Source organism: Amblyraja radiata, chromosome 17 (assembly GCF_010909765.2).
Source record: "Amblyraja radiata isolate CabotCenter1 chromosome 17, sAmbRad1.1.pri, whole genome shotgun sequence".
Taxonomy (NCBI): Eukaryota; Metazoa; Chordata; class Chondrichthyes; order Rajiformes; family Rajidae; genus Amblyraja; species Amblyraja radiata.
Window position 1 is genome coordinate 38,203,937 of NC_045972.1, and position 27,265 is coordinate 38,231,201.

Genomic DNA, 27,265 nt, shown 5'->3' on the forward strand with positions numbered 1-27,265 from the left:
GAGATAAGGCAAAGAAAGCTGGGCAAACAAACCAGAAAATAACTGCTGTGATTTCAGGCTTTAAATCCGCAAAAATAGGTTACAACAATATTATTTACTTGTATTCTGAGGTTATGTAACTTGCTGTCAGTCATCAAGTAGTTAAACCAACCACAGCTGCTCGTTAATGCAAGATGACAATCACCAGTTTGCGACGTAATCTGATGATTTTGCTTCTTATATAATTATAACATTGAGATCTTTACACTATCATATTATGACTGAAAGTCACCATTTTTTTTCATTTCACCAATAATGACTGAATATAACTTATAATAGTGGTGTTTATTTTGGTATACCCCAGGCTGGTATATGAATAACAATTTAAATTAAAATTATTTGATCTTTCTTAATTCCAGATTTTGATTTGATGTCCAATTGATGAATGTTATTTAATCCAAAACCTATGCACACTGATGCTGGCGATGGTTTTATGACATTGATCTATTATTTCCACGGCGGTTGGTCGCAGCTTTGCCGATTTGCTAGTGAACAATTGTAGGTATGATCGCAGAGTCACAGTGATTAAATGAGTAAAATTGTAGATTCCTCGCATTTCAAACTTGTCCAGTTAATCGCCTACCTTAATACTGTGCCTTTTGCATAAGGTCCAGGAAATTCTGCACTGTATCTCTAAAGTCTAAAGAGATTGATGGGTTCCTGTTTGGAAAGGGGGTCAAAGGTTATGGCGAGAAGGCAGGCGAATAGGATTGAGAAGGAAAGATAGATCAGGTCCATTACTGATAGGAGCAGAATTAGGCTGTTCGGCCCATCAAGTCTCCTCCGCCATTCAATTATGGCTGAACTATCTCTCCCTCCTAACCCCATTCTTCTGCCTTCTCCCATAGCCCCTGACACCCATACTAATCAGCCATGATCAAATGGCAGAGCAGACTCGATGGGCCGAATGGCCTAATTCTGCTCCTATGTCTTATGAATTTGTGAATAGCTGCAGGAATTCCTCCACCGTTTTCAGCTTCCATTATGACTTTCATTCCAATACTCGGTCAAAAGTATGGGAGACTTTTGTGGCGTTGATACTGTAACCAATGATCAGACTCAAACTGGTACAAATACAAACTTTGACATCAATACCAGATCAGAGGACAGACATTCCACAGCAAATGGTTCAGCTCTGCATCACTAAACTCATTCCGTCATCTCCAAGGCACATGTCTGGGGTGTAATGGAAGATCCCTACTTGCCAATATGAGTGCAGCTCCAAATATGCTCCAAACTCAGTTGCGTTTGAGAAAAAGCAGCTTGCTTGATCATCACAACTATCATTCCATGCACCATCAGCACACAGTAGCTGCAATGTACACCAACATCATAATCAAAAGGCACTGGAGAAACACAAGGTTTCATCACAACTGAAACACAAATTCAGGTGCCACAATGAAAAACCATCTCTTCCATTTTCCTTGTATATAATCCTGAATTAAGTATGTTTGTCATTCCTTTATCGTTGTTGGACCCCTTGCCATTTTTGCACAGGAATAATAAGTCTGTGAAATACCCAAGGAAGCAAAGGGTGCCGGAGTGGGAGTTGAATTCGACCCTCTTTTCATCAATAGAGCTGCTGCAGAGATGGTCGGCAGCTTCAGGTTTTAGGCATCCCTATTACCAGCAATCTATACTGATGAACCAAGCACAGCAGCATCTTTACTTTCTTGGACATCTGAGGATATTCGGAATGTCCATGAGGACTCTTTCGAACCTCCACAGATGTCCCGTGGAAAGTATTCTTACGGGAGGCATCTCTGATTGGTATGACAACTGCCCTACTCTTAACCAACTGAGCCTGCAAAGAGAACACACTGAGTCCATCGCAGACTCGTCGCTTCCATCCATCTTCACGGCATGTTGCATCGGGATGGCTGAAAGTAGCATCAAGGATGCCTGCCACCCTGGCCATTTTCTTTCCACTTTTCTGCATGAACCTTGAAACTCGAGATTCTAGAATAGCTTTTTCCCTGTTACTATTAAATTGTTGAGCCAATTACCTCTTTTACACACTCATCCCATACGTGCTATCATGTACTCTTAACTCTGCCTCATTTGGTTATTCTATTATTGTATTTTTTGCACTGTTTCAAATTGAGCTACAATCTTTGCACTATTCTGCTTTTTAGAAATCATTTGGAAAGGTGTTTCATTTACACGGTGCCTTTTCAAGTTGAGGTGGCTTCACACGGTTTAAGATTCTCAGAATCACTTGTTGCAGCAATGGTTGAATTTTGTATATTAATGGAATTGATATTTCAGAAGTGTTCCATGACAACTGGAGAAACTACTTAAGTAGCATCCTCATTGCAGGCTCTCTATAACCAGCTATTGCCATTAGGATCAACTATTCATTGTGTCCTTGTGCAGATCTGCTGAAGCCCACTTTCTGGAAATGGTGACGCATCCAATTTAATTAACAGGCTTCATGTTGAACTGCTGAATCAGAAAGAGGTCAAAGGAGTAATCTACCTGCACAATGGAAGGAAAAAAGACACATACAATTTGCTTGGTTGGTCAGGATGCTCTGCTGAATGAATGATGTGGGCAATTAATTAAAAGTAGCGCTGGTCAAAATGAGCAGGTAAAATTTCATGTGCTTCAATGCTTGACTGATAATAGCCAGCTATACTCATCTTGTTAACTCAGGCCAAGGCAGCATGATCGTGTATTTTCTATTTCACGAGGAATGCTTTCCACCATGATGTGGTGAAACAGCTAAATGGGCAGAAGTGAAACACAGTTGGAGGCACAATAAACTGCAGAAGCTGCAATCTTGAACAAAGTGCTGGAGGAATCCAGTGGGACCGCCAGTATCTGGAACGAATGACAGATGACGTTTTGGGGTGAGGACCCTTCATTGATTTTATGTCACATGGTGGCACTGCTGTCATTCCCCAAGATATACTACTTTATAATCTCTTAAAGGGAAATTAAGCCACACTTCTGACCATAAACCAACTGGGAAAACAGAATGCTGTATATTTATAACTAGAAACATACAGATAAACCATAACTTCAGATACATTAAATATATGTTTTTTTAAAAAAAAAAGTCAGTCTAAGGTCTGGATCCATGTAGGAAAGAACTGCAGATGCTGGCTAAAATCAAAGGTTTTAATCGAAATGCCGCCTATCCCGTTGAGTTACTCCAGCATTTTGTCACCCATTCCTTCTCTCCAGAGATGCTGCCTGAGTTACTTCAGCATTTTGTGTCTACCTAAGGTCTGGATCTGCTGACTATATGATTTCTAGGAAGCAGCGACAACTAAGGGGCAGTTTTACTTCACTTTAACCTTTTTTTCACAAGTTGTAATGTCCTCACTCTATACCTGCCAGAACACCAATGCAAAGCTTACCAGGAATGCACATTTATTTGTTTTACATAAATTTGAACGACGTTCAGTGTCCATTTCTTTCATATTAAATAGGCATTTATATACACCTTGCATCAGTTGGGAAGAGCTACCATTCCTTCTTTATTATGTCTCCTGTATTATTAATAGACTGTTGCTATGGTCACAGCAGCTAGTGCATTACTCGGTGTGATATTGTGAGTGTACACAACGTTCTCCTGATGATTATCAGACGCAGCCTTTGTTTGGAGATGGGATGGTTGATCTCATAGGTTTGTTTCTTTTGAGTGAATATTCTGAATTTTAAGTGTAGAGAAGTCTACCAATCATTCTCGGGGAACTAAGATCAAAAATTTGCATTTATATCGCACCTACTTCTGGAAATATTCTGAAAAACTTCAGTGAACATATTTGAGCAAGTTGCTTGGTGAAGCAACGGTCAACATTGGAATATACAGGATGAGGGCTGATTTTCCCATTTCCTCACTGCTTATTCTACGTCTTTCTCTGATCTCAAACTCCATTCCCTATGTAATGTTTTTGATTCTGAATTCCAGAATTTATACCTCCCAACAGTTCCACAGGTACCATTTATATTGAAATCTCACTCGGTCTGATTCTTGGCGGCACAGTGGTGCAGCGGTAGAGTTACTGCCTTTTCAGTGCCAGAGACCCGGGTTCAATCCTGACTGCAGGTTCTGTCTGAACAGAGTTTGTACGTTGTCCCTGTGACCATGTGGTTTTCCCTGGGTGCTCCAGTTTCCTCCCAACTCTAAACGACGTGGGCTAATTGGCTTTGGTAAAATTGTAAATTGTCCCTCGTGTGTGGGATAGTACGAGTGTATTGGGCGATCGCTCGTCAGCACAGACTCCGGGCCGAAAGACCTGTTTCCGCGCTGTATCTCTAAAGTAAAAAAAGATTAATTATTGATAATTGACTCAATACTGAAAACAGACTAGCACATGAAAAGACTGGTTGTTCTCCAAATAACAGCAACAGCATTATTATCCCTGGAACTGCGCAGGTTGAGGGGAGACCTTCATAAGGTTCATTTATTGTCACATACATCAATTGGTGTAGTGAAATTCACTGGCCAGGTCAGTCATCCAATTTTTAAAAAGCAACAGAATCAAAAACACATTTTAACATAAACATCCATCACGGTGACTCTTACACATTCCTCACTGTGATGGAAGGCGAAAATAAAGTTCAAGTCCTTCCCTTGTTGTTCTTCCTTGGTCGGGGGCCTCGAGCCTGTCGGGACTGTCTTGACTCCCGTAGCCGGCGGCGTTCGGGCCCTCCGCGCCGAGGCGATCAAGCTCCCGCATTGGGGGGATGCCAGCTCCCCCGCGCCTGGGCGATCAAACCTCGCGTTGGGGCTGGACGAACCTTCTGCGGCGTTGGAGCTCCCGACTAGCCTCTCCCGAGACTGTGAGCCTTTGATGGTAAGTCCGCAGGCCGCGGTGGGAGCGATCCCAGGCAAGGGATCCGCTCCGGTGTTAAGTCTGTGCCCAGCGGTGGGGCTCACGACAGTACGAGGCGGCTTCCCGCTCCAGCGATGGTAGGCCGCAGAGCCTGGAGAATGTGATCCGAAAATTGAACACCTCTCCGGGAAGGTAAAAACCTGAAGAAAAAAAAGTTTCCCCCTCCCCTCCCCCCTCCCCCCACATAAAAGAAACAGAAGAACATTAAAACAAACTTTAAACAAACGCTTAAAAATAACAAAAATATGAAAAAAACGAACAGACTGCCAACAAGGCCGCCATCTCCCTCCTCCGGCCCCCCCCCCCCCCCCCCCCCTCCCAACCTGATAAAAGTCTACAAAATTATGAGAGTCAGAATCATTTTCCTAGGGTGGCAATGTCAACGACTGGAGTGCATAGTTTAGAAACATAAAATTCTTAAGAGATTGGACAGGCTGGATGCAGGAAAAATGTTCCTGATGTTGGGGGAGTCCAGAACCGGGGGTCACAGTTTAAGAATGGGGGCTGGGCCATTTAGGACTGCGATGAGGAAAAACGTTTGCACTCAGAGAGTTGTGAATATGTGAATTTCTCTGCCACAGAAGGCAGTGGAGGCCAATTCACTGGATGTATTCAAGAGAGAGTTAGATATAGGGCTTAGGGCTAATGGAATCAAGGGGAATGGGAAGAAAGCAGGAATGGAATATTGATTTTGGATGATCAGCCATGATCATATTAAATGGCGGTGCTGGCTCGAAGGGCTTAATGACCTACTCCTGCACCCATTTTCTATGTTTCTATGAAACAAAGTTTAACGCGGATGCTTGGGGCAGTTTTTCCATACAGAAGGTGTTGAGTGCCTGGTACATGCAGCTGGGCGATAGTGGTGGAAGCAGACATGATAATCTCATTTAGGAGGCTTAGATAGACACATAGATATGCAAGACAACATGGATGTGCCCGATGTGGGCTCCTGTACATCAGTGAGTCAAAGTGTAGACTCGGCGACCGTTTTGCTGAGAACTTGCATTCGGTCCATCAAGGCCTGCTGGATCTCCTGGTCGCTAACCATTTTAACTCCCCTTCCCATTCCCATACTGACCTTTCGGACCTGGGCATCCTCCATTGCCACAAGCAAATTGGAGGAACAGCCTTCATATTTAGTTTGGGTAGCTGACAACCCAGCAGTAAGAACATTGAATTCTCTAATTTTAGGTAACATATAAACACTCCATTCTCCCCTCCCCTCCCATTCCTCCATTAATTGGTTAACCAGTTCCACAGTTCACAATGGTGTATCTCTCTTGGGATCAAACCGTCCGTAGCCAACAATTGGCCTGTCGGACGACCCTGCCTGATGTAACATGTTGCCGGCCCTGATTTGGCCTCCTCCCTTCAATCAGTCTGAAGAAGGGTTCCGACTAGAAACGTCACCTATCCATTTTCTCCAGTGATGCTGCCTGACCTGCTGACTTACTCCAGCATTTTGTGTCAATCAGAGGGATATGGACCATGTGCAGAGAGATGAGATTAGTTTATGTGTAAGAAGGACCTGCAGATGCTGGTTTATATTGAAGAAAGACACAAAGTGCTGGAGTAACTCAGTGGGTCGGGCAGCATCTCCAGAGAAAAAGGATGGGTGACGTTTTAGGTCAGAACCATTTTTCAGACTGACTTTATATTAGTTTATCGTGGCATCTTATTCGGCACAGACTTTGAGCTGAAGGGCCTTGTCCTGTGCTGCACTTTTCTATCTTCTATGTTCCATGTTCAATGGGTACACGATGGAGATAAAGGTCTTGCAGGATTGCAGGACAGCTCAACCACTTGTTACCACTGCAACTCTAATGCTTTCGTTCTCTATTATTAAATATTAATTGGGATTAATTGCTGTGAAGCAGTGTGTGTGTGTGTGTGTGTGTGTGTGTGTGTGTGTGTGTGTGTGTGTGTGTGTGTGTGTGTGTGTGTGTGTGTGTGTGTGTGTGTGTGTGTGTGTGTGTGTGTGTGTGTGTGTTTTCATTCCAAATTTCCTCTGAGGACAGCTAATTGCCATGTCTTCCCATTTCAGCTGTTCACGGCTTGCTTGCAGGCAATAGGTTTGCTGAACAGGTATTATGCAGAAGTGATGACAGTCGAACGTACTGTTCAGCGAAAGGAAAATAAAAAATAGCAGCTGTTAATCAGTTAAGTGAAAACTAAGAAGTTAACATGATCATTTTGTACAATGGAGAAGCTAAATCCTTTTGTACTTCTACCATGATTAGATTTGCATTACCCCTATGGTGTGGACCTCTTTATTCTTCCTGCCAACATGTGGCACCTCATGCTCATCAATATTAACATTTATTTGATAGCTAAGTGCCTGTTAAGCAAGTTTACTAATTGGCTAGCTGGGTGGTGGATATTGCCACACAGAAGAGCCAATTTATCTGTCAGGATGTAGTTTCTCTACTGGCACAGAATGTAGGGTGCTGAACGTATATTATATATGGCCCTATTATATAAAGCCCTCCAATTTTGTGCCAGTGGCCAGACCTGTGTGAGCAACATAAGTAAAGCTGAATGCTTTTTTTCTATTTTAATGAATATTAACGTTGTTTAATGAGTTGACAGAAGTTGATTGTTTAGTGACTATTTCCCAAAATGTGTAATAGTTTAAATGTATTTCCTCTAATTCTAAATGTATCTGATTAACACAGATATTTAGAAATGGCAGAAATCGCCTGAAGCTCAAGTTGTTAGCTAGTTTTCAGCACAGACTAAGTGTTGGGTCACCTGAAGTGGAGTCACCACTCGTGGACCACTCTGCCTCATGGAAAGCCAATGGCAGTGAAGCCTTGAGAGCACTGGGATCCACAAGAATCCGTCTTGATTGAATACAAGGCCTAAGATAAGCAAGCATGATCTTGCCCATTCGAGTCAACATGGAAAAAGGCCCTTCGACTCTATAGGTCCATGCCAATAAAGATATCTCTAAAATGTCTCCATCTAAGCAAATCCCATCTGATAACTAACCTAGTCCCATTCGCAGTTGTCTTCTTCGTGTGCCCCTCTAAGAGGCCTGGTTAGAAACTGCAAGGTAGCAGTGTGCTGGAAGCGTACACAAAAAAATAAATCATGCCTGGAGTGAAATGGAAAGGAGACGTTCATGCATTATCTTGGTGTTGATTTAAATGCAGCTGCTGTTTAAAGTTGATTCTTCTCAGTGTGCTTGGTCTCCTGTGGGTCATTTTACTTGGATTTGGGATCAATTGTCAATGATGGGGTATCTACTGTTGCAAACTTGCAATAGATAGATTCTTAGAGCCTCTATCATTAAAAGAGCAACATGCATGCTAAACAGTTGAGATGTGTAATAAAAATTAGGGTTTTTAATCTAATCTGTGTACAGAACACGGTGAGGAAATAGTTTTACTTTTAAGAAGTAATTGAACTCATGAATATTTATTTCCAGTCTTGATAGCATTCATTGATATCTTCATATTGTAAAAGTGACCAAATTAGTGGAGAATGAGTTATTTAAGTTTAGTTTAAGCTTAGTTTAGAGATACAGTGTGGAAATGGGCCCTTTGTCCCACCAAGTTCGTGCCGACCAGCGATCCCCATACACTAGTTCTATCCAACACACTAGGAACAATTTACAAAAGCCAATTAACCTACAAACCTGCATGTCTTTGGGATGTGGGAGGAAACCGGACCACCTGGAAAAATCCATGCTGTCACAGGTAGAACGTGCAAACTCCGTACAGACAGCACCCGTAGTCAGGATTGACCCTGTCTCTGGCGCTGTAAGGCAGCAACTCTGTCACTGTGCTAGTTATGCTCTTAAAATTGTCACACATTGTTTATAAGATTAATTGGCGAATCTCACGATTCCTGGGTTAATCATGCTCGTAAAGCTATGTAGTTTTATACTTATAGGAATGTTATAAAATATGCATTCTTTATCTTACCATTTTTAAGCTGCAGTACTTCTACAAACAGTATTTTTGGCTCATGGGTGACATAATTCCATAAAGTTTGCACAACAGAGACAATATACAGAATCCTACAGCCGAAACACAAGATTTACACATTTAAGGCTTGGAAACTATAGCAACCTTGATTATAAATCTCGAGGTGCAACATTAACAAATCTACCCCGTGACCACCTGGCATTCAACGTGTGCACGCATTTGGAGCGTGAACACCTCCGTTCAAATCAGCTCCTGTCACTTCCTGTAAATAATTTTTAAAGAAAGCGGATTTATCCCTATTACTGTCACCGATAATCTAAACATGTGGATTAAAATGTAGAGACAAAGAACTGAAGATGCTGGTTTTTAACAAACGATAGATAGAGTGCTGGAGTAACTCAGCTGGTCTCTGGAGTAAAAGGATGGGTGACGTTTCGGGTCTGAGAGCCTTCATCAGACTGAAAGTAGAGGGATGGGGGGGTGGGTGGGTGAGGGGGAGGTGAGAAAAGACCGGGACCAATCAGGGCCACCACAAACGACCTCGGGCAGGACGTTGCCTGGTAGGTCCATTGATGGGTAGGGAAGGTGTGATCTCAAGAGAAACGATGTGGAGAACTGTGGAACTGGTAAAACAACTAGAGAGGAGGAAGGGGGCAAGGTGGGAGGGGGGGGGAGGAGAGGGGAATATGAGATGAAGTTACTTCAAGTTGTTCATCCTGCTGGGGTGTAAGCTACCCAATTTGTTCCTCCTATTTGCATGTGGCCTCACTCTGGAAATGGAGGAAGCCCAGTACAGAAAGGTCCTGTCTACAGCAGATCCAGGAGTCTACAGGAGAAAATTCTCGGGTTTTGCCTTAAAATCTATGTTAAGCCTTGGCGATGGTTGCAGCAAGCTTCAGTGAGACTCGTAGCAGCTACTCACAGTTTAAAATGGAGCAGTCGGCAGCATTCCCTGATAGACATCTCACTGTGCAGGAAGACCAACTAGTTTTGGGCAGAACAAAAAGCACTGACCAAAGAGTGATTACTGTCACTGTAGCATCCTGAGGTTCCAATGAAGCCCAACACAAGCTGGAGGAACAGCACTTTGACTTCAGATTAGACTACATTAAAACCTTTTGGATTTAACCTTGATCGGGAGGGCCTCTGCTGTGGAGATGGGATGGTTGCCCACCTCTTCACAGAATGTAGATTTGTGATGAGGTGTCTGGAGAAGGATGCAAGGCTCCTTGTCACAGTTCATCCCCAGCAGCTCTGTAACAGAGGACTCTGTGGTAGACGAGCTGTTCCCAGGGACGCATTTAGAGATGGACATAAGTGTTACTGGAAGACCATCAACTCGTGAGATGCTCTTTCTACTGCCCAAAACTTGTTGGTCTTCCTGCACAGTGAGATGCCTGTCAGGGAATGTTGCAGGCTGGCCCAATCCAGACTGTAAATGCTGAGGGACTCAACAAAGCTTGGTGCAGCCAATGCCAAGGCTATGTGGGGGAGGACCACAGTCTAGGTTCCTTCCACTGCCTGACATTGAGTGTCTGAGTCCGGTGGAGTCACCTTTCAAACAAGTGAAGGGATGTCACCCCAGGTGGGCAACATGAGTGGCAAAGGTGTTTTCTTTAAAGAAAGGTGCCAACACTACTGAGTATGACACTAATGGAGGTATAGATATTGAGAATGTATGATGAGTTTTAGCAGTGAAGATTTTTTAATTTTAGCCAGAGCACCAGCATTCTCTCCCCTTGCCTCCCGCAGCGACCACAGATAAATCCCGTCCAGTCCTGGGAATTTATCCAACTTTAAGATTAAAAAGGAACTGAATACCTTCTCCTTATTTTTATAGTGGTAATTTGGAACTACAGTAAACCTCATTATAACGGGGGTGGGGGGGGGGAATTGTGTCCATTATTGCCGATTGTCCACTATAACTGAGTAAGGGTTTTTCCCCATTAAAATCACTGCTCGGGCAACAGGTCAGAATCCTGGAGCCCTGTCACTGGTAGCCCAGTGGAACCTCCCTCATCGCACAGCAGCCCAAGAAGCCCGCCCGGCATTACCGTGACCAGCGTAGCCAGGGTACGGCAATAACCGCTGCCCCTGCTGCTGATCCATGCATTCAGAGACCGAGAGCAAAATGGGAGGTCTGGGCTGTTGTGATGGGGTGAGGAAACCCTGTCCTGCTCTATGTGAGATATCCACGAGCAACTTCCTGCCCAGAGGTCAGGTTGAAAGGACACTGATCTTAAACATTGACTCAATTTCTCCTGCCAAAGACACTAACCTGCTGAGTGTACAAAGTTATTTTTAACAGATAAAAATGTACTTTTATTTTTGCAAGCTAAAAATACTAAAAACTATTTGCTACATTGTTCAATAGAATTAAATGTTGATCGAAGCAATGGCTTATCAATATCATGCGCTTGTCAATGTCAATGATTTGTCAATTTCAATGGCATCCACATGTTTCTAGCAGCCTCTTCTTAAAGGGGCAGTGGTGTCTGATCACTCTGGAGACCCTCCATCCGTTATAACCAGAATTTATTATAAAGAGGTCCATAATAGTGAGGGTTTAATATATTGTGGTAGGAGAGAAATAAGTCAAGATGCCTTGTGGCTTGCTGGATAAAGTGACATGGAGAGAAATCTGAACAGGGAAATGAATCTGGATGACCATCCATGATCACAGTGAATGGTGCAAAGGATTAAATGATGCAGTTGTGCTCCCTATTTTCTATGTTATTGCAAGGTTTCGGGGAAATTGGATGAACAAAATATATTTTTTTTCCCAGCCAGTTTGACACAAGGTCGCAAAGACCTATCAGGCAATAAAACATAGACATTATCAGGTTTGAAATTGGATGGGGAAATTATTTAAGTGCTGCACTTTTCTTTAGTCAGAAGGTGGTGAATCTGTGGTATTCATCACCACAAACAGTTGTGCAGGCCAAGTCAATGGATATTTTTTAAGGTGGCGATTGACTGATTTTTGACTAGTATAGGTGTCAGGTTTTATGGGGTGAAGGCAGGAGAATGGGGTTGAGAGGTAAAGATAGATCAGCCATGATTGAATGGCGGAATAGACTTGATGGGCTGAATGGCCTGATTCTGCTCCAAGAACTTATGAACTTATGAAGTACTGCTCATTTGGTGATAACCCTCATGCATAACAAATTCTAAGGTAAAAGGACAAGTTGAATTTCAGAGTCCTGCCTCTGCAGAAGATAGGTGCTGATTACAACCAATAAAAGCACTGCTATAAATGACCTTTGCAAGGTATGTTACATTGGTCCATATTTCTCTTTGTGCTTTGAATGTCAATTATCAAAGAGAGACAGTGAAACTAATTAATTGATTTGTAAGCGACGCAAGTAGTCTGAGTCATTTGCAGTTCAGCTGCTTCTATTAATTTTATGTCTTTCAATTCATAGGATGATTTTCAAAATGAAGTGTCATTAATATAATAATAACAAGCAAATCCAGATTTAAAAAAAACTTGATTGTTTCCAGAGGGAATTATTGCGATGACAAGTATGGTGATGGTTACGGAGGCACTAAATCTCTGCACGGATGAGTAAGTGGCAGAAGGTTACCCTGATAGCTATGGTTAGATAAGGTAGAGTGGGAGGATGTGGCTACCCCACTTTAGATTAAGTGCGACCCGCTGGGTCCCATGTTCATACGGGAGGGCTGGTCCTCCAACGCAATATTCCACCTCTCCACCAATTCCAATATTGGTGGCCAGTGGGGGGGGGGGGGGGGGCTTTCTGGAGCGCTAGTATGGGTGCTGTGGGCTGAATGGACTGGTGTCTAGAGGGCTTGTATGGACATTGTGGGCCGAATCGATTCTTGGGACGGCAGCTCAGTCACTCGGGCCTGGTGGGCTGGCAGCTCAGCCACTCAGGGCTGGTGGGCTGGCAGCTCAGCCACTCAGGGCTGGTGGGCTGGCAGCTCAGCCACTCAGTGCTGGTGGGCTGGCAGCTCAGTCACTCAGGGCTGTTGGACTAACAGCTCAGAAACTGCCAGAAATTCCGCCCAAAACAGGTGAGAGACTGTGAGAGAGAAGGGGGAGAGGGTGGAAAATAAATTTTAGACATTTTTCATCAGATCACAGCAATGAAGGAGGAAAGTCTATCCTGGCCAGGATCTCAGAGAGAGCCAATGAAGGGAGGGAGAACAATACTGGGGTGAGGTTTAATACTTGCAAGGGAAATACTTGCTGATGAGCTGAAGGGACTCCTCCTGGGCTAGTACAGGCCTAATGGGCTGAAGGGGCTCTTTTAAAAAGATGCTTTTCCTGGACTTTTCCTGGCCTGGCATGGGCCTTTTGGGCCAAAATGCTCCTCCTGGGCTAATACGGGCATTTTGGGCAAAAGGGACGGCTTTCTCGGCTTATAGGGGCCTTGTGGGCCGACATTGGTGGTTTCGGCAGGCCAAACAGCTCATTGCATTTTCATTTCACTTCCATTTCCATTGCAGTTTCAAGCATAGGGCAGGCCAAACAGCTCATTGCATTTTCATTTAATTTCCTTTTCCATTGCAGTTTCAAGCACAGGGCAGGCCAAACAGCTCATTGCATTTTCATTTCATTTCCATTGCAGTTTCAAGCACAAGGCAGGCCAAACAGCTCATTGCATTTTCATGTCATTTCCATTACAGTTTCAAGCATAGGGCAGGCCAAACAACTCATTTCATTTTCATTAAGGGCTAACAAATCATTTATTGCAAGTACATTGCAGACACACAGTTCAGTTGATTCACAGCTTAGAATCACAGTTGTGGCCTCTCCCTCGCGATCTTCCAGAGTGGCTGACTCCCGTTCAGGCATCCGGGGTTATATAATCCTGTCCCCCCCGAAAGAGGCGTTACCTTCATCATGGTGATTGACAGGCGAGAGGACCAATCATCTGGCCTCAAGATTTTTGAAACACTCATAACTATTTTATTTTTCTTCGATCAGAAAAATTCTCAGGGCTGCCTCAGCGGAGGAGGACTATGAGTAAGATGGCCAAAAATCATAGCAATATAAGGTAGCGTTTTTTCTAAAATCAATATACAGAGCAGACTGGAAGTGGTCAAGATGAGACTTTTAGTTGTATTGATATTGAGCCATCCACAATGTCCAGATACAGAATAAAGGGAATAATGTTTAGTACAAGATGATAAAGTCTGATCAAAGATAGTCCGAGGGTCTCCAATGAGGTAGAAAGTAGCTTAAGACTCTAGTTAGTGATAGGATGGTTCAGTTGCCTGATAACAGCTGGGAGGAAACTGTCCTTGTATCTGGAGGTGTGAATTTTCTCACTTTTGTGCCTCTTGCCTGATGGGAGAGGGGAGAAGAGGGAGTGGCCGGAGTGAGACTCGTCCTTGATTATGCTGGTGGCCCTGCTGGGGCAGTGTGAAGTGAAAATGGAGTCAATGGTGGGAGATAGACACAAAATGCTGGAGTAACTCTGCGGGACAGGCAACATCTCTGGAGAAAAGGAATGAGTGAGAGGTTTGGTTTGTGTGATGGTCTGGGCTGCGTCCACGATTCTCTGCAATTTCTTGCGGCCTTGGATGGAGTTGTTCCCAATTATTAATATAAGATGCGCCATTGGACATGAACTCCAAAACACACATATTGAAATCCAAGAAATCTTTGCTTTATTTGAATACACTAATGGGTACCTGAGAATCTCTAGTTTACCAAAAGGGTGTATGAAACACAGAATGGAAAGATGGTTGTGGAAGTGCAATAGGGAGAATGGGATTCTTTGTTTCATGGAAAAACTGCCACCATTAATTTTCTTTTTGAGAATTTTTGTAATGCCACTCAGAGCAAGAAAGGTAATTTTCTCTGGGTCTATTGTCAACCAGAGTACTTTTGGCTGTCACTCCCCAACTAACACACCAACTGGAAGACAACAACGGATACAAATATTATATACTAAACTTCAAAAGAGCTTGATACAAAATTAAAACTTTAGAATTTTTTTGAGAGGATATTGATAAAAACAACATTGTATAATCTAGTGTTAAAATAATAAAGCATTTAGATTTTTTTTAGTTGCCATATTTCTATAGGATTATATGTATCCTGTTTTATTGTCATATGTCTAATTCTAGATAATTAAATGAACTGCATTCTTGAAATGTAGTAGTTCTTTTCTAAAAAAAAGTATGTGTATGATTTGGCAATGTTACTCAATTCAGCTCCATCCTTTTCCGAAATGATGTGCAGAACTGATTAGGAGTGGACTGGAGCATTAGATCTGGTCTCATGGCAACAATATGCAGATTTTTTTTTTTTTAAGTCTACCTTCGATACAACTTTAATTAAAATGCCCTGCCTTGAAATGGAAGGACTGATAACTTCGATAACCGTGGGCACTTTAGAAACCTCCTTTATATATCAATGGCAGGAATGTCTTCTTCGCTAACTATTCAATATATTGATTTCTCGAGGTGTCTTTGATCCAGGAGGTTAAGCTTTAAATTACAATCTAAAGAGGCCTATTGTTCATTTTTTTTTTTAATGTTGCCAATTGTCCAAGATTCATTTTCTAACAACTGCCATTAATAAGACGTTAATTTTCTGTGGTTTTGCAGAGTAATGTCACGGCAACATCCTTTATTGCCTTAGCTCTGGGCTGCTCTATCAAATATGCTGTAAAGAAACGATCCTCAAATTGTGCTGTAACTAATAGGATCACAAGTCCAAAGGGATTTTAACCACCTATTTGTATCAGCAATATTATGGGTATAAAACAGGTAAACTGATTAAAGAAGGCAGGAGTTGGGTCCACTTTTTTCACTGACAGAAAAATATTAGTAGATGACCAGACCATTCAGTCTATTGAGCCCATCTTGCTATTGATGGTTAACGATTACAGACTTGAAACAATTGTTTGTGACATCCACAGGTTTGTGCTATGTGAAGAAATGTTTCTAGGTTTAGTGGCAGCATAGTTCAGCTTGAAAGATAATTGGTTTATTTTTCCCAGCGCAGTAGGTAGTGGCCATTTGTTTACCTGATGTTCGAACAGTGCAGCACGGAACAGGCCCACAATGTTACTGAATTTGTTTGCAGAAGGTTGTATCAGGATGAAGCTTAGAGTGAACAGATTGTGATACATTGAAACTGATAGTTTTTGGTGAAAATGTATATACGGCTTTACACAATGCGCATAACATTTCCCATCTTTAATTACCTTTATGTTACAGACAGACAATAAGACATTCAATTCCAACTGTAAAATTATACACCTAAAAATGTGACCATCTTTCTGACAACCTCTACTCTGTAATCCACCCATCAGGCTCCTGCTTCTGACAGAGTACAGGAACAGCTCAAATCAGTCGACTGCGGCAGAGTCATTCATTATCCTGTGTCCGTCGTGACTAGTGCAGCTTCTGACGCACTTGTCTACATCATCGCCCTCTGGTGAAATTCCATCAATTTTTACTGACAAATGGGACCTGACACACCAAGTTCCAGTTTTAACCATTCCGAGTATCATTGGCCTTTCATCCAGCACTTACCCTATTCCCTTTAAACTCCCCACTAATATTTGCCTGACCTCTCCTATATTCCATCTACTTACTATTACTCAACAACCTCATCTGAAAATATGGACACCAGTAAGCCCAATGTTATCCCACCTGCATAGTTTCTCAATTTGGAAGACTTCTTGTACTGTATCCTGTACTGAGCACATTTTTGGACAATATCTGGAAAATTAAAGCCATTAACTTCAGTCATTGTCTCAAACACTGTTGGGTCTATCAGTCACCCTGGCAGTGGTCAGAAACTGAACCAGATTATTTGTGACCTTGTTATATTTGACCAGCATTGCCATGCAGCTAATCCCAACTCGAGTTTAGGACGAAAGCCCATTTTGTATTATAACCTGTCTCCACCTGGCTTCAGTATGGCTGTTGTTGACCTCTTCATCCATGCCATTGTGACCTCTGGACTTGACCATGTATGTCAGAACAACCTCACACATTGCAGTTTCTGAAAGTTTAAAATGAAAAAAAAAACTCATTTCCAAACTTTCATCAAATTCCATTTGCCTGTGTCCTGCTTTCTTGATTAGTACAGGTGTCAGATGTTACGGGGAGAAGGCAGGAGAATGGGGTTAGGAGGGGGAGATAGATCAGCCATGATTGAATGGTGGAGTAGACTTGATAGGCCAAATGGCCTAATTTTACTCCTATTCCTTAAGACCTTACATGCCAATCCAACTGTCGTTCAGGTGCTCTGTCCTCCCTCCTTCCTTATCCTCAAAACTAAACTTTTGGTAATCTGCCAAAATAGCTCTTTGTGTAGGTCAATGTCAAATACAGTCTGAAATGTCATCAGACTGAAGCAGGTTTTGAACTCGAAATGTTGTCTGACCATTTCCTTCCATAGATGCTGCTGGTGTTTTTATGGAAGGGTCCTCATTGGCTGAGAAAATGTGTATGAAAGAACTGCAGATGTTGGTTTGATGTGAAGATTGACACAAAATGCTGGAGTAACGCAGTGGGACAGGCAGCATCTCTGTAGAGAAGGAACAGGCGATGTTTTGGGTCGAGACCCTTCTTCAGACTGAACCATAATAGCACCGTTGAACCATAATAGCACCGTTGAAATGACATTTCATATCAGAAACAAACAGAAACCTGTGATTCTGAATCTATATTTTATATTAAGCAACAGTAAAATTGAGGATGTTTCATGTTGTAGATGTAATAAATACTATGTTATACAAATATTGTATGTTATTTATGGCAGTGATTGAGTTGGTCATAGTTATTGATTCAGCAAATATGTTGTGGTTATTAAAACATGAAAAAGCTTTTTCGTGAAGATAAAGGGACCTTTAATGTGTGCGTTTGTTTAGTACATAGAGAGAAAGCAGGTTGTAATTGTTAATACAGTAATTTCCATTTTGTTTCGATCTGTATTCTGCACGTTGCTGCTATTAAGAGTTGGGCAACAGGTCACCAAGGCTGGGTGTGTGGGAGTATTTCAGCTTCAGTCTCAGGAGACCTGCCATCTACTGTGACCATGCATTACCAACTTTTAAGATATATAAAATAACCTAATGAGTGTAAAGTGTTTAAAGGCCTTTTAATCTGGCTAATGGAAAAAAAGATTGGAATCAATAGTCATTTTCCACCTTGGCTAATTTTACTGGTGAATGAAGTTAATGGGGAACAGTAACAGTCTTGGTAACAAACGATTTATCTGATCCCTCTGGTTTCGTGCCCAGCATCTTGGATTAAAATTATCTTCATAGTGTCAGCTTTGATAAATAATCAGCACTCTCACCTCTAAGAAGGAACTGGGTCCAATCTCCTATCCAGACTTGAACAGGTGGTCTGGGGTAATGTATCAAGGAGGCACTGAAGCGAAACAGTATTGTCAGATGTTGCAACTTCTATTAAACTGACCCCCTCCAATGGTTTAAAAGACTACCTTTATAAATAGTCAGCGAAGGAGCTGATTAATTTTTGGCAATCAAGGCCACTTAGTGAATCACTGTTCACTTAGTTCACTTAGCCCTTCCTAAGGAAAGAGAGAGACTTTCACTCTTCAATTGCTCCTAAAGTATTGGGTGCCATCATATTTTAAGCAGTAAAATGGTTTCCTTTACCAGGTCCTTCAAGGAATAGGTTGCAAAAAAGAATAAAGTCCCATTAATGAGATATCATGACTAATGGATGTCTCCTTGATTACATGGAAGATGATCCAAATAAGAAAAAGGAGAAATTGTCATAGAGCAGTGACCCAGAATATTAACCCGTGTAGAAAATCCATAGAACTGTAAGTCTGCAAGTTGCCTGTTTAAGAATGAAGTAGATACAGAACTAATAAATTACAAGACTCGTGGAAGGATCCAGACACTGTTGGATGTGCAATTTAGACAATCAGTTCCTGTAGGTAAAAAATAAATAGTCATAGTAACAATGAAAAGTCTGCACCCTCCCAACTTTACCTTCTCCAGAATGTTTAAATTCATTACTATGTTGGCTGGGTTATAGTAACTTATGACAATGATGGATTTTCTAAATAAATTAACTACATTCTATGCTCTAACGATAGATATTTTTCCACGACCTTGCACGAGGGAATGATAACCAAACCTTTATCTTCACCTCACATCCTCAAAAGCACATTCTTTCCTTTGGAAGGCAATCCAGAGCAAGTGCACCTGCTGGTCTTTTTGAAAATCTGGTTTGGTCAAGTGTATAAAGTTTATTGGCAGTATATGAACATCATTGATATAGTCAGCATTTATTGAACATCATTGATATAGTCAGCATTTATTGAACATCCCTGTAGGTCCTTAATCAGGTAATGCTAAGTCATTTACTTGAACAATTCCAGGCACTGTGGTGAACGTATATCCACTAATCGGGAGTTGGAAAGGAAGTTCCAGGATTTTGCCCCAATGGTGGTAGGGTGCCATAGCTAACAGCTAATGTTAGCCAGCGATCTGGATTAGATCCAGACCCTTGGTGTTGCCTGTGTGGAGTTTGCACATTCTCTCTGTGACTGCATTGCTTGTTTCCCAATGAAAGGGTGGATCAGTAGGCTAAATGGCCACTGTAAAATTGCCTTGTGTGTGTCGATGAGTGTTACATTCCGAGTGTAGTTGATGGGGATGTGTGGGAAGTTAAATTGGAAGTATTATAAATTGATGCTTGGTGCCCAGCACAAACTCAATGGGCTCAAGTCAGTTCCATTATAACTGTCATTATGTGTCCATTGTAACTGCTTCCTTTTTCCTTTTAAATGTCATGGGGTTTAAGTCTTTGAAGTGGTTTCAGAGAATCCACAACAAATTGCAGCATTACATTTTGTACATCATACATGCTGCCACCCGGGTGTGTTGTGAAGGGAAGGAGGGTTTAAGGTGGTGTATGAGTTGTCGGCTAAGTGGGCTGGTTAGCCTTGGATGGTCATTTGCTTCCCTGTAAATGGAGCAGCACTTATATCTGTCACATGCCCCAATAGTACATCACTATTAATGGACAAAATGTAGGAAGTCAGGCGGCAAGTCGCGTGCTGCAAAATAGCCAACCGCTGATGTGGCTGGCGCAGCACTTTGTGCCTTTTCCTGCAGTATCTGCAGTTCATTGTGCGAACATTTTGCTGTCAATGTATTACTATGACAACTCCTGTTGAGCTTCAAGTTAGTGAATACATCCAGAATATTGATAGTGGTGGATACAGTGACAGTAGTGGTAATAAATGTCTGTAGTAGGTGATAAGGCTGGTTATATTGAAGACTAGACTAAGTGGGATCATTGTGTTCCAGCTTCACATGGGAGGGCTGGTCCCCAACGTAATATTCCACCTCTCCACCAATTCCAATATTGCTGACTAGTGGGGGGAGGGGGTTCTGAAGTGCTAGCATGGTGTTGTGGGCCGAAGGGACTGGTTTCCAGAGGACATTGTGGGCCGAATGGATTCTTGGGCTGGCAGCTCAGTCACTGAGACCACTCACACATTCACACGCTCACACTCACATTTTATGGGGTGAAGGCAGGAGAATGGGGTTGAGAGGTAAAGATAGATCAGCCATGATTGAATGGTGGAGTGGTCTTGATGGGCTGAATGGCCTGATTCCGCTCAAAGAACTTATGAACTTATGAAGTACTGCTCATTTGGTGACAACCCTCATGCATAACAAATTCTAAGATAAAAGGACAAGTTGAATTTCAGTCACCTGCCTCTGCAGAAGATAGGTGGTGATTACAACAAATAAAAGCACTGCTATAAATGACCTTTGCAAGGCATGTTACATTATTCCATATTTCTCTTTGTGCTTTGAATGTCAATTATCAAAGAGAAACAGTGAAACTAATTAATTGATTTGAAGGGACGGAAGTAGTCTGAGTCATTTGCAGTTCAGCTGCTATTAATTTTATGTCTTTCAATTTAGAGGATGATTTTCAAAATGAAGTGTCATTAATATAATAATAACAAGCAAATCCAGATTTAAAAAAAAACTTGATTGTTTCCAAAGGGAATTATTGCAATGACAAGTATGGTGAAGGTTAAGGAGGCACTAAATCGCTGCACGGATGAGTAAGTGGCAGAAGGTTACCCTGATAGCTATGGTTAGATAAGGCAGAGTGGGAGGGTGTGGCTATCCCATCCTTCAATCTGTGCCTCAGTATTCAAAGGAAGCATCAGCATGAAACTGATTCAACAAAGTATGAGTTTAGTTTATTGTCATGTGTACTGAGGTACCGTGAAAAGTTTTTGTTGCGTGCTAACCAGTCAGTGGAAAGACTACTCACGCACACGCGCACACACACACACACACACACACACACACACACACACACACACGCACACACACACACGCACACACACACACACGCACACTCTCTCTCTCACACTGACACTGACACACACACACTCACTGACTCACACACCATATATATGACAGTGAACTTTCTTGAATACTCACACGGCTGAGCGCGGCCTCTCCACTTTGGGGCTTCGGCAGTCAGCGGCACTTCCACAATCAGCGTGACCTCTGCACTCACCAGAAATTACGCAATCAGTGCGACCTGTCCACTAAGCGGAAGTCACAAAATGAGCGGGACTTTTGAACCAAACACAGTTGGACCTAATAAACCATTTATTCCTTCCAAACACAGTCAGACCTAATAAAGCATTGTAGTTTCAAGCACAGGCAGGGCAGCAGGCCAAATAACATGGCATTATCGTTAAAGGCTAACAAATCATTTATTGCAAGTACATTGCAGACTTACAGTTCAGTTGATTCACAGCTTAGAATGAGATTCGTGGCCTCTCCCTCGCGATATTGAGGTGACTGAGTCATGTCCAGGCATCCGGGGTTTTATAGTCCTGCTCCCCCCCCCACCCCCCAACCCCTCCCAGAAGGGGCATTACCTTTGTCGCGGTAATTGGCAGGCGAGAGGATCTCAAGGTTTTTTAAACACTCATTTTTATATTTCATCGATGCAAAAAATCCTCGGAGCCTGCTAAGCGGAGGAGGACTGAGTAAGATGGCCAAAAATCATAGCGATATATGGTAGCGTATTTTCTAAAATCAATATACAGCGCAGACAGGAAATGGTCAAGATGACACTTTTAATTATATAGATATGTATCCAGCAATATGAAAGGTTGCACAGTTACTTTCTGACAACAAAATAGGTAAATGAGTCCAACAGTAAATTGCAACCTTTCACATTGCTGGATAGATACCATTGTTGAAGCTAGACTGAGCTAACTTTGTTAAAAGTATAGTTATTTGTGATGGTACAGCAACAGCTGGGATGTTGTGTTGGTTCTTTGCTTTTGATATATCCAGTGTTGTTGGTCATTTCTTAATCTCAATCATTGATTAAGATGGGCGAGTTGTTTAGATTTTTGAATGTATTTTTTGCTCTTTGTACTTATTCACCAAAGTACTTGTTGTTTTCCGATTTTGTACTCCATTTATTTGAGCAGTCTCAGGCCAGGGATACACTCAAGTCAGTGATGGTGGGGATACGGGCGGAGGTTGCAGTGATAAATCCATTTGGTGGTTTGCAAATAGTTCATGATTGCATTTTGATTTTGCATGCTGGAATTTGCCCTTATTAAGGAAGGGAATTTTAATGGAACCGCTCATTTGTTGTTTAATTGCCAATCACTATTCACAGTGATGTGATTGTGGTCAGACTGCATATCTGTTTAATGCCTGCTGACATTAGAACGAGCTGGGATAATTAGCAGATAATCCAATCAGCAGGGCGTGACCCAGAAGTGTTCCACAAGATTCTGTTTAGGCGCCGCAACTATTCACCACATTTATATATAAAGGTGATGGAATGAAATGCATGTATAGATTTCCAGTGAGTTGTCTAGATGGAACTAATAGGAACTTATAAGGGTGATTCTTCAGTGTCTACTTTGGTGTCCCGCTACTATGATGCTGTATATAAGGAAAATCCGTAATTCTATCTCATTTGTTCTTTTGCTATATTGTTAATAAACATAATCCTCATAAATAAAGAAGAAACCCTGAATAAATAAAGTGGGTTTTTTTTTAATTCCCGATGTTCGATATCCATCCCCCCCCCCCCCCCCCTACGCCCCCCGAAAATTGCATGTCCCGATGGTTACTAGTGAAATTTCAAGTCGGCATATTTATTTAATGGGGGATCTATCTGAAATTAGAATACTTTTAAACGGTAGGTATTAATAATTAAAATATTTATCACCATTAAAAAAAATCCTCTATTCTTGATAAAATTATAAATCTTACCCTTTTTTTTCAAAACGTTCTTGTCCCGATGATTGGAGCCATTACCGTCACTCAGCTTTGTTGAGCAATCCCACATGGCTATAAATAGAATAGACGCGAACTTCCGACCTCAAAAAAATGCGGAATTCAGGTCCCCTACCTTGTGAATTTCTCCTGATTCGCGGGACTAGAAGCATGTGAAAACTCCTTTTTTGCTGCATAATGGGTACGTACCTTTATTTAGCGCCCTTCCCGAACGGTGCTGAACTTTTAGAATTTTTTTTTTAATTGTTCTTTTTTGATTTGTTCTGGAGAGCAAATCATGCCATGTGCCATTTGGGAAACGATATGGCCAGGCATGGCCTTCCTGCGAGGCTATCCTGGGTTAAAGGCTTGGGCCACCATACCCGTCACGGCCACATCCGCAACTTAACCCTCGATCTCCATCCAGATGCACCTCCTGCCCGACACAAAGCCCCGTGACCCGATGTCTCTCTCCATGCCCGGCCCTCTTCAGACCTTGTTCCCCGGTGGGTGGGAGGGGGGTGAGGGGAACAATTGAAGGCTCTATCTCTGGGAGAATTCCATTTGAAATGTGCCATCACCCACCTGAGTGCTCATAGAAGATCAGGACTATACTCTATAGAACTCAAACCTGTTTTGCTATTCAATGAATCATTCTTGATAAGTGTCCTAACTCCATGTGCCTGCCGCTACTCCCTATATCAATACAAAATTACCCTATATATTCCAGCCATTAAAGTCACAAATCGTCTCTCTCCTACTGTCCTTGACCTTGTGTTCAATTCTATTCATTTCTGCTTCTTTCTACTGTGATACCCTTAATTCCAATAGAACTGCTCTTCTCTCTCCCCCCCACAATGTAACTATTTTCCCATTCCCATCTGTCCTGCCATCCCTCTATACATGCCCGCTTAACTCCTACTCTCCAATGCCTGGAGTATCCCATTGTCTCCACTGTCTGTGAGAAACAACGTAAGTGTTCAACTTGCCCCGTTTGTTACATTTACACTATGTATTTTAAACTGAACGATAATGCTGGGTAAAGTGATTTAGAAAACATGACCTTAATTTTGGACCATGAAACTGCAATTACTACTTGTATTCTTTAACAAAGACTATAATTAAAACCGATTTCCTATTGACCTTTCCCCGTGTGTTCCTTTTCAGTGTTCCATCTCTCGAGCAAGGTGACAACTGTGGTGCCAGAAAGCTGTCTGCTGATTTTTCTGGGTTTGGGTCTCGGGGGCGTTGTCCTTGCAGCAGCCAAGAAACCAGAGTACCAACTGGACCCCGATACATTCTTTCTCTTTCTTCTACCGCCGATTGTATTAGACTCTGGATACTTCATGCCAAGCAGACTGTTCTTTGACAACTTTGGAGCAATTCTGATGTATGCAGTGATTGGCACTCTCTGGAATTCATTTACCACAGGAACAGCACTTTGGGGCATAAAGTTAGCTGGCCTCATGGGTAAGATGCATCTCTCTTGAAATATTTACTGTTACACATCAATTCACACCTTGAAAAACATCGATACTATCCATAGGACTACAGTAGAGTTTTGCTCAGCAGCGGTCTAAGTTCCAAATCTTTGTTTTTCTAGGTTAAGTATTTGGGAATTTGCACTAATCGAGTTTGGAAAGTTTAAAACATCATTTATAATTATAGTTGTATGATTGCAGTGTGTAAAATTACTTCAGTTCATGCACTTTTATTTCAGTGACTGTTGGATTTTCAATAGGAAGTTGAACTCCTCTTCCACAGCCTCTGCCCCTGTGTCAATTTCTTGGGCCAGGAGTCTGTTATTTGACAACTATGGAGCAATTCCTTCGATATCTTGCCAGATTCCTCTCCAGTAATTGCCAAAAGCAAAAATGACCCAGAATGGAAAGTAACATGGAAATAAAAGTGAGATAGCTTTACCTCAAAAGAACTTAACAAGTAGGAGGAAGAGTAGTTCTCTCAGCTCCTGCTGTTCAATATAACCATTGCTGAACCGCCCAAGCATCATCTTCCCTTCTGATCCTCATATATGCCAGTTCCCCAGAACTCTCAATTGATGATGATACTTTATTGTCACATGTACCTAAATACTTACGGTAAAGTGAAATTATTTGTTTTGCCTACAATCCAGTAAAATATTACTTTATATAAGCACAATCATAGGTAAGTACAAAAGTGCAATGATTGTAGTGTAATAGTAGACTTCACCGAGACATAAACATAGAAAATAGGTGCAGGAGTAGGCCATTCGACCCTTCGAGCTAGCACGACCATTCAATGTGATCATGGCTGATCATCCAAAATTAGTACTCAGTTCCTGCTCTCTCCCCGTATCCCTTGATTCCGTGAGCCCTAAGAGCTATATCTAACTCTCACTTGAAAACATCCAGTGAATTGGCCTCCACTGCCTTCTGTGGCAGAGAATTCCGCAGATTCACAACTCTCTGGGTGAAAAAGATTTACCTCATCTCAGTCCTAAATGGACTACCCCTTATTCTTAAACGGTGACAGTACGCAAAGAGTGCCATGTTTCTGGCTTATCTTACCCTTAAAGAGTGCAGTCTAATCTTGGCCTTCATGGCCCATTGTTCTGGTGGCACCGATCCTTGCCTCCATTCGCTGCCATCTTGAAAATGTCCCTTCGTTCAGCGTCCGTTGACGTCGCCAACTCCATCCTCCCGGTTCCCGGTCTTTGGGTACCGAGCAGAAGACGAGCTTTGGACAACTCCAGGTGGGATCCCAGTTCCACAGCAGATACGCCAGCCAGGCTGGCTGTTGAGGTATGGCTGTGGCTCACCGGGGCTTCTGCACGGCACACCGGGAGTTTCCCGGTTTGTTCAAAAAAAATTATCTGTTTCCTCTTTAAATAGCCGAAACCAATCTAGCCACCACAATCAATCAATCAATCAATCAGCTGGGGAAGAGAATTCCAGAAATTCATTATCCTCAGCAAGAAAAGGAACCTCCGTGTTAAATAAACATCCCCTGATATTTGAACCATATACCTATGTTTGATATTCTCTCATTTGTCAAATCAATTCATGTTCCTGCAAAACTCTTTCCTATTATCTCCCCTCTCACTCCAATCCAATTTAATTGCAAATTCACTCATTATGTGCAGATCATTCTGCCATTTTTCTCACTTGGCTCTTGAATCCAATTAGCATTTCCAATATAAAATTATCAGGTGGCGTATAATGTAGCAGTATGCTTAAAAAATATAAAAACATTGAACAGTCAACCTTTCATGATATTTTCACTAACACATAATTCCCGAAAGATTCAATTGATTTTATTGGGTCATACAGAATGGAAACAGACCCTTCAGCCCAACTCATCCATATTGGGCAAGATGTTCTACTCCAAACCCAATTTGCCTGTATTTGACCCATATCCCTCAATCTTTGCTGGTCTTGTACCTGTCTGAATGTCTTTTAAATGTTATATGACCTACTTCAGTCACATCCTCTGGCAGCTCATTCCATACATGTGTGAAAAAGCTGCACCTCATGTTACTGTTACATCTTCAACCTTTCACCTTAAACCTATGCCTTTTGGCAAAAGATTGTGTGCATTCACCTTACCTATGCTACTCATCATTTTATACAACTCTATAAGATCACCCCTCAGTGTCTTATGTTTCAAGGAATAAAGTCCCAATTTGCCCAACTATTCCCTCAAATTCAGTCTGTGAAGACCTTGTGTTTCATTTTGTCTTTGTTCCAAACTACTGATGTTTCACAACCTCAAGCATTGAACTCCTACAATATCCTACAATATCAGGTAGTACATTGAATTATGCCAAAATGAGGAATAATTGATCTATGGATGGGTATGTTTGCATTGGGGAAACCATGTACCTCTTGTATAACTTACTTTGCCAGAAGACTGTCCATCCTTGAAAAATAGATAACATTGATAATGAAGGACTCTCTACGGTCACTCTCTGGTTCAAATGATTGGCATCTCACTGGCATTACCCCTTACTGATGTTAATGCTCTCTCCACAGTCAAGTACTGTGACTAATAGGGAACTCAGTTTGCAATAAAGCACTGCCATGGAAACTGCACCAGGTTACAGAGGTAATGAGAGCCCACAGGCACAGCATTCCTCCCCTACTGTGAACCACAATTAAGCCAAAATTATAGACCTGGCTATCAAAGTTATACATTTAAA

General features: G+C 42.0%; 1 protein-coding gene across 2 annotated transcripts in view; it reads left to right on the forward strand.

Annotated features, from left to right (window-relative positions):
- The window catches only part of slc9a5 (solute carrier family 9 member A5), a 116,400-nt gene that overhangs the window by 37,990 nt on the left and 51,145 nt on the right, over positions 1–27,265 (forward strand). For both annotated transcript variants that reach the window (XM_033036218.1, XM_033036219.1), the window contains exon 2: positions 24,253–24,555. In XM_033036218.1, coding sequence (XP_032892109.1) covers positions 24,253–24,555 — 303 coding nt within the window. The remainder of the gene's footprint in view (positions 1–24,252; positions 24,556–27,265) is intronic.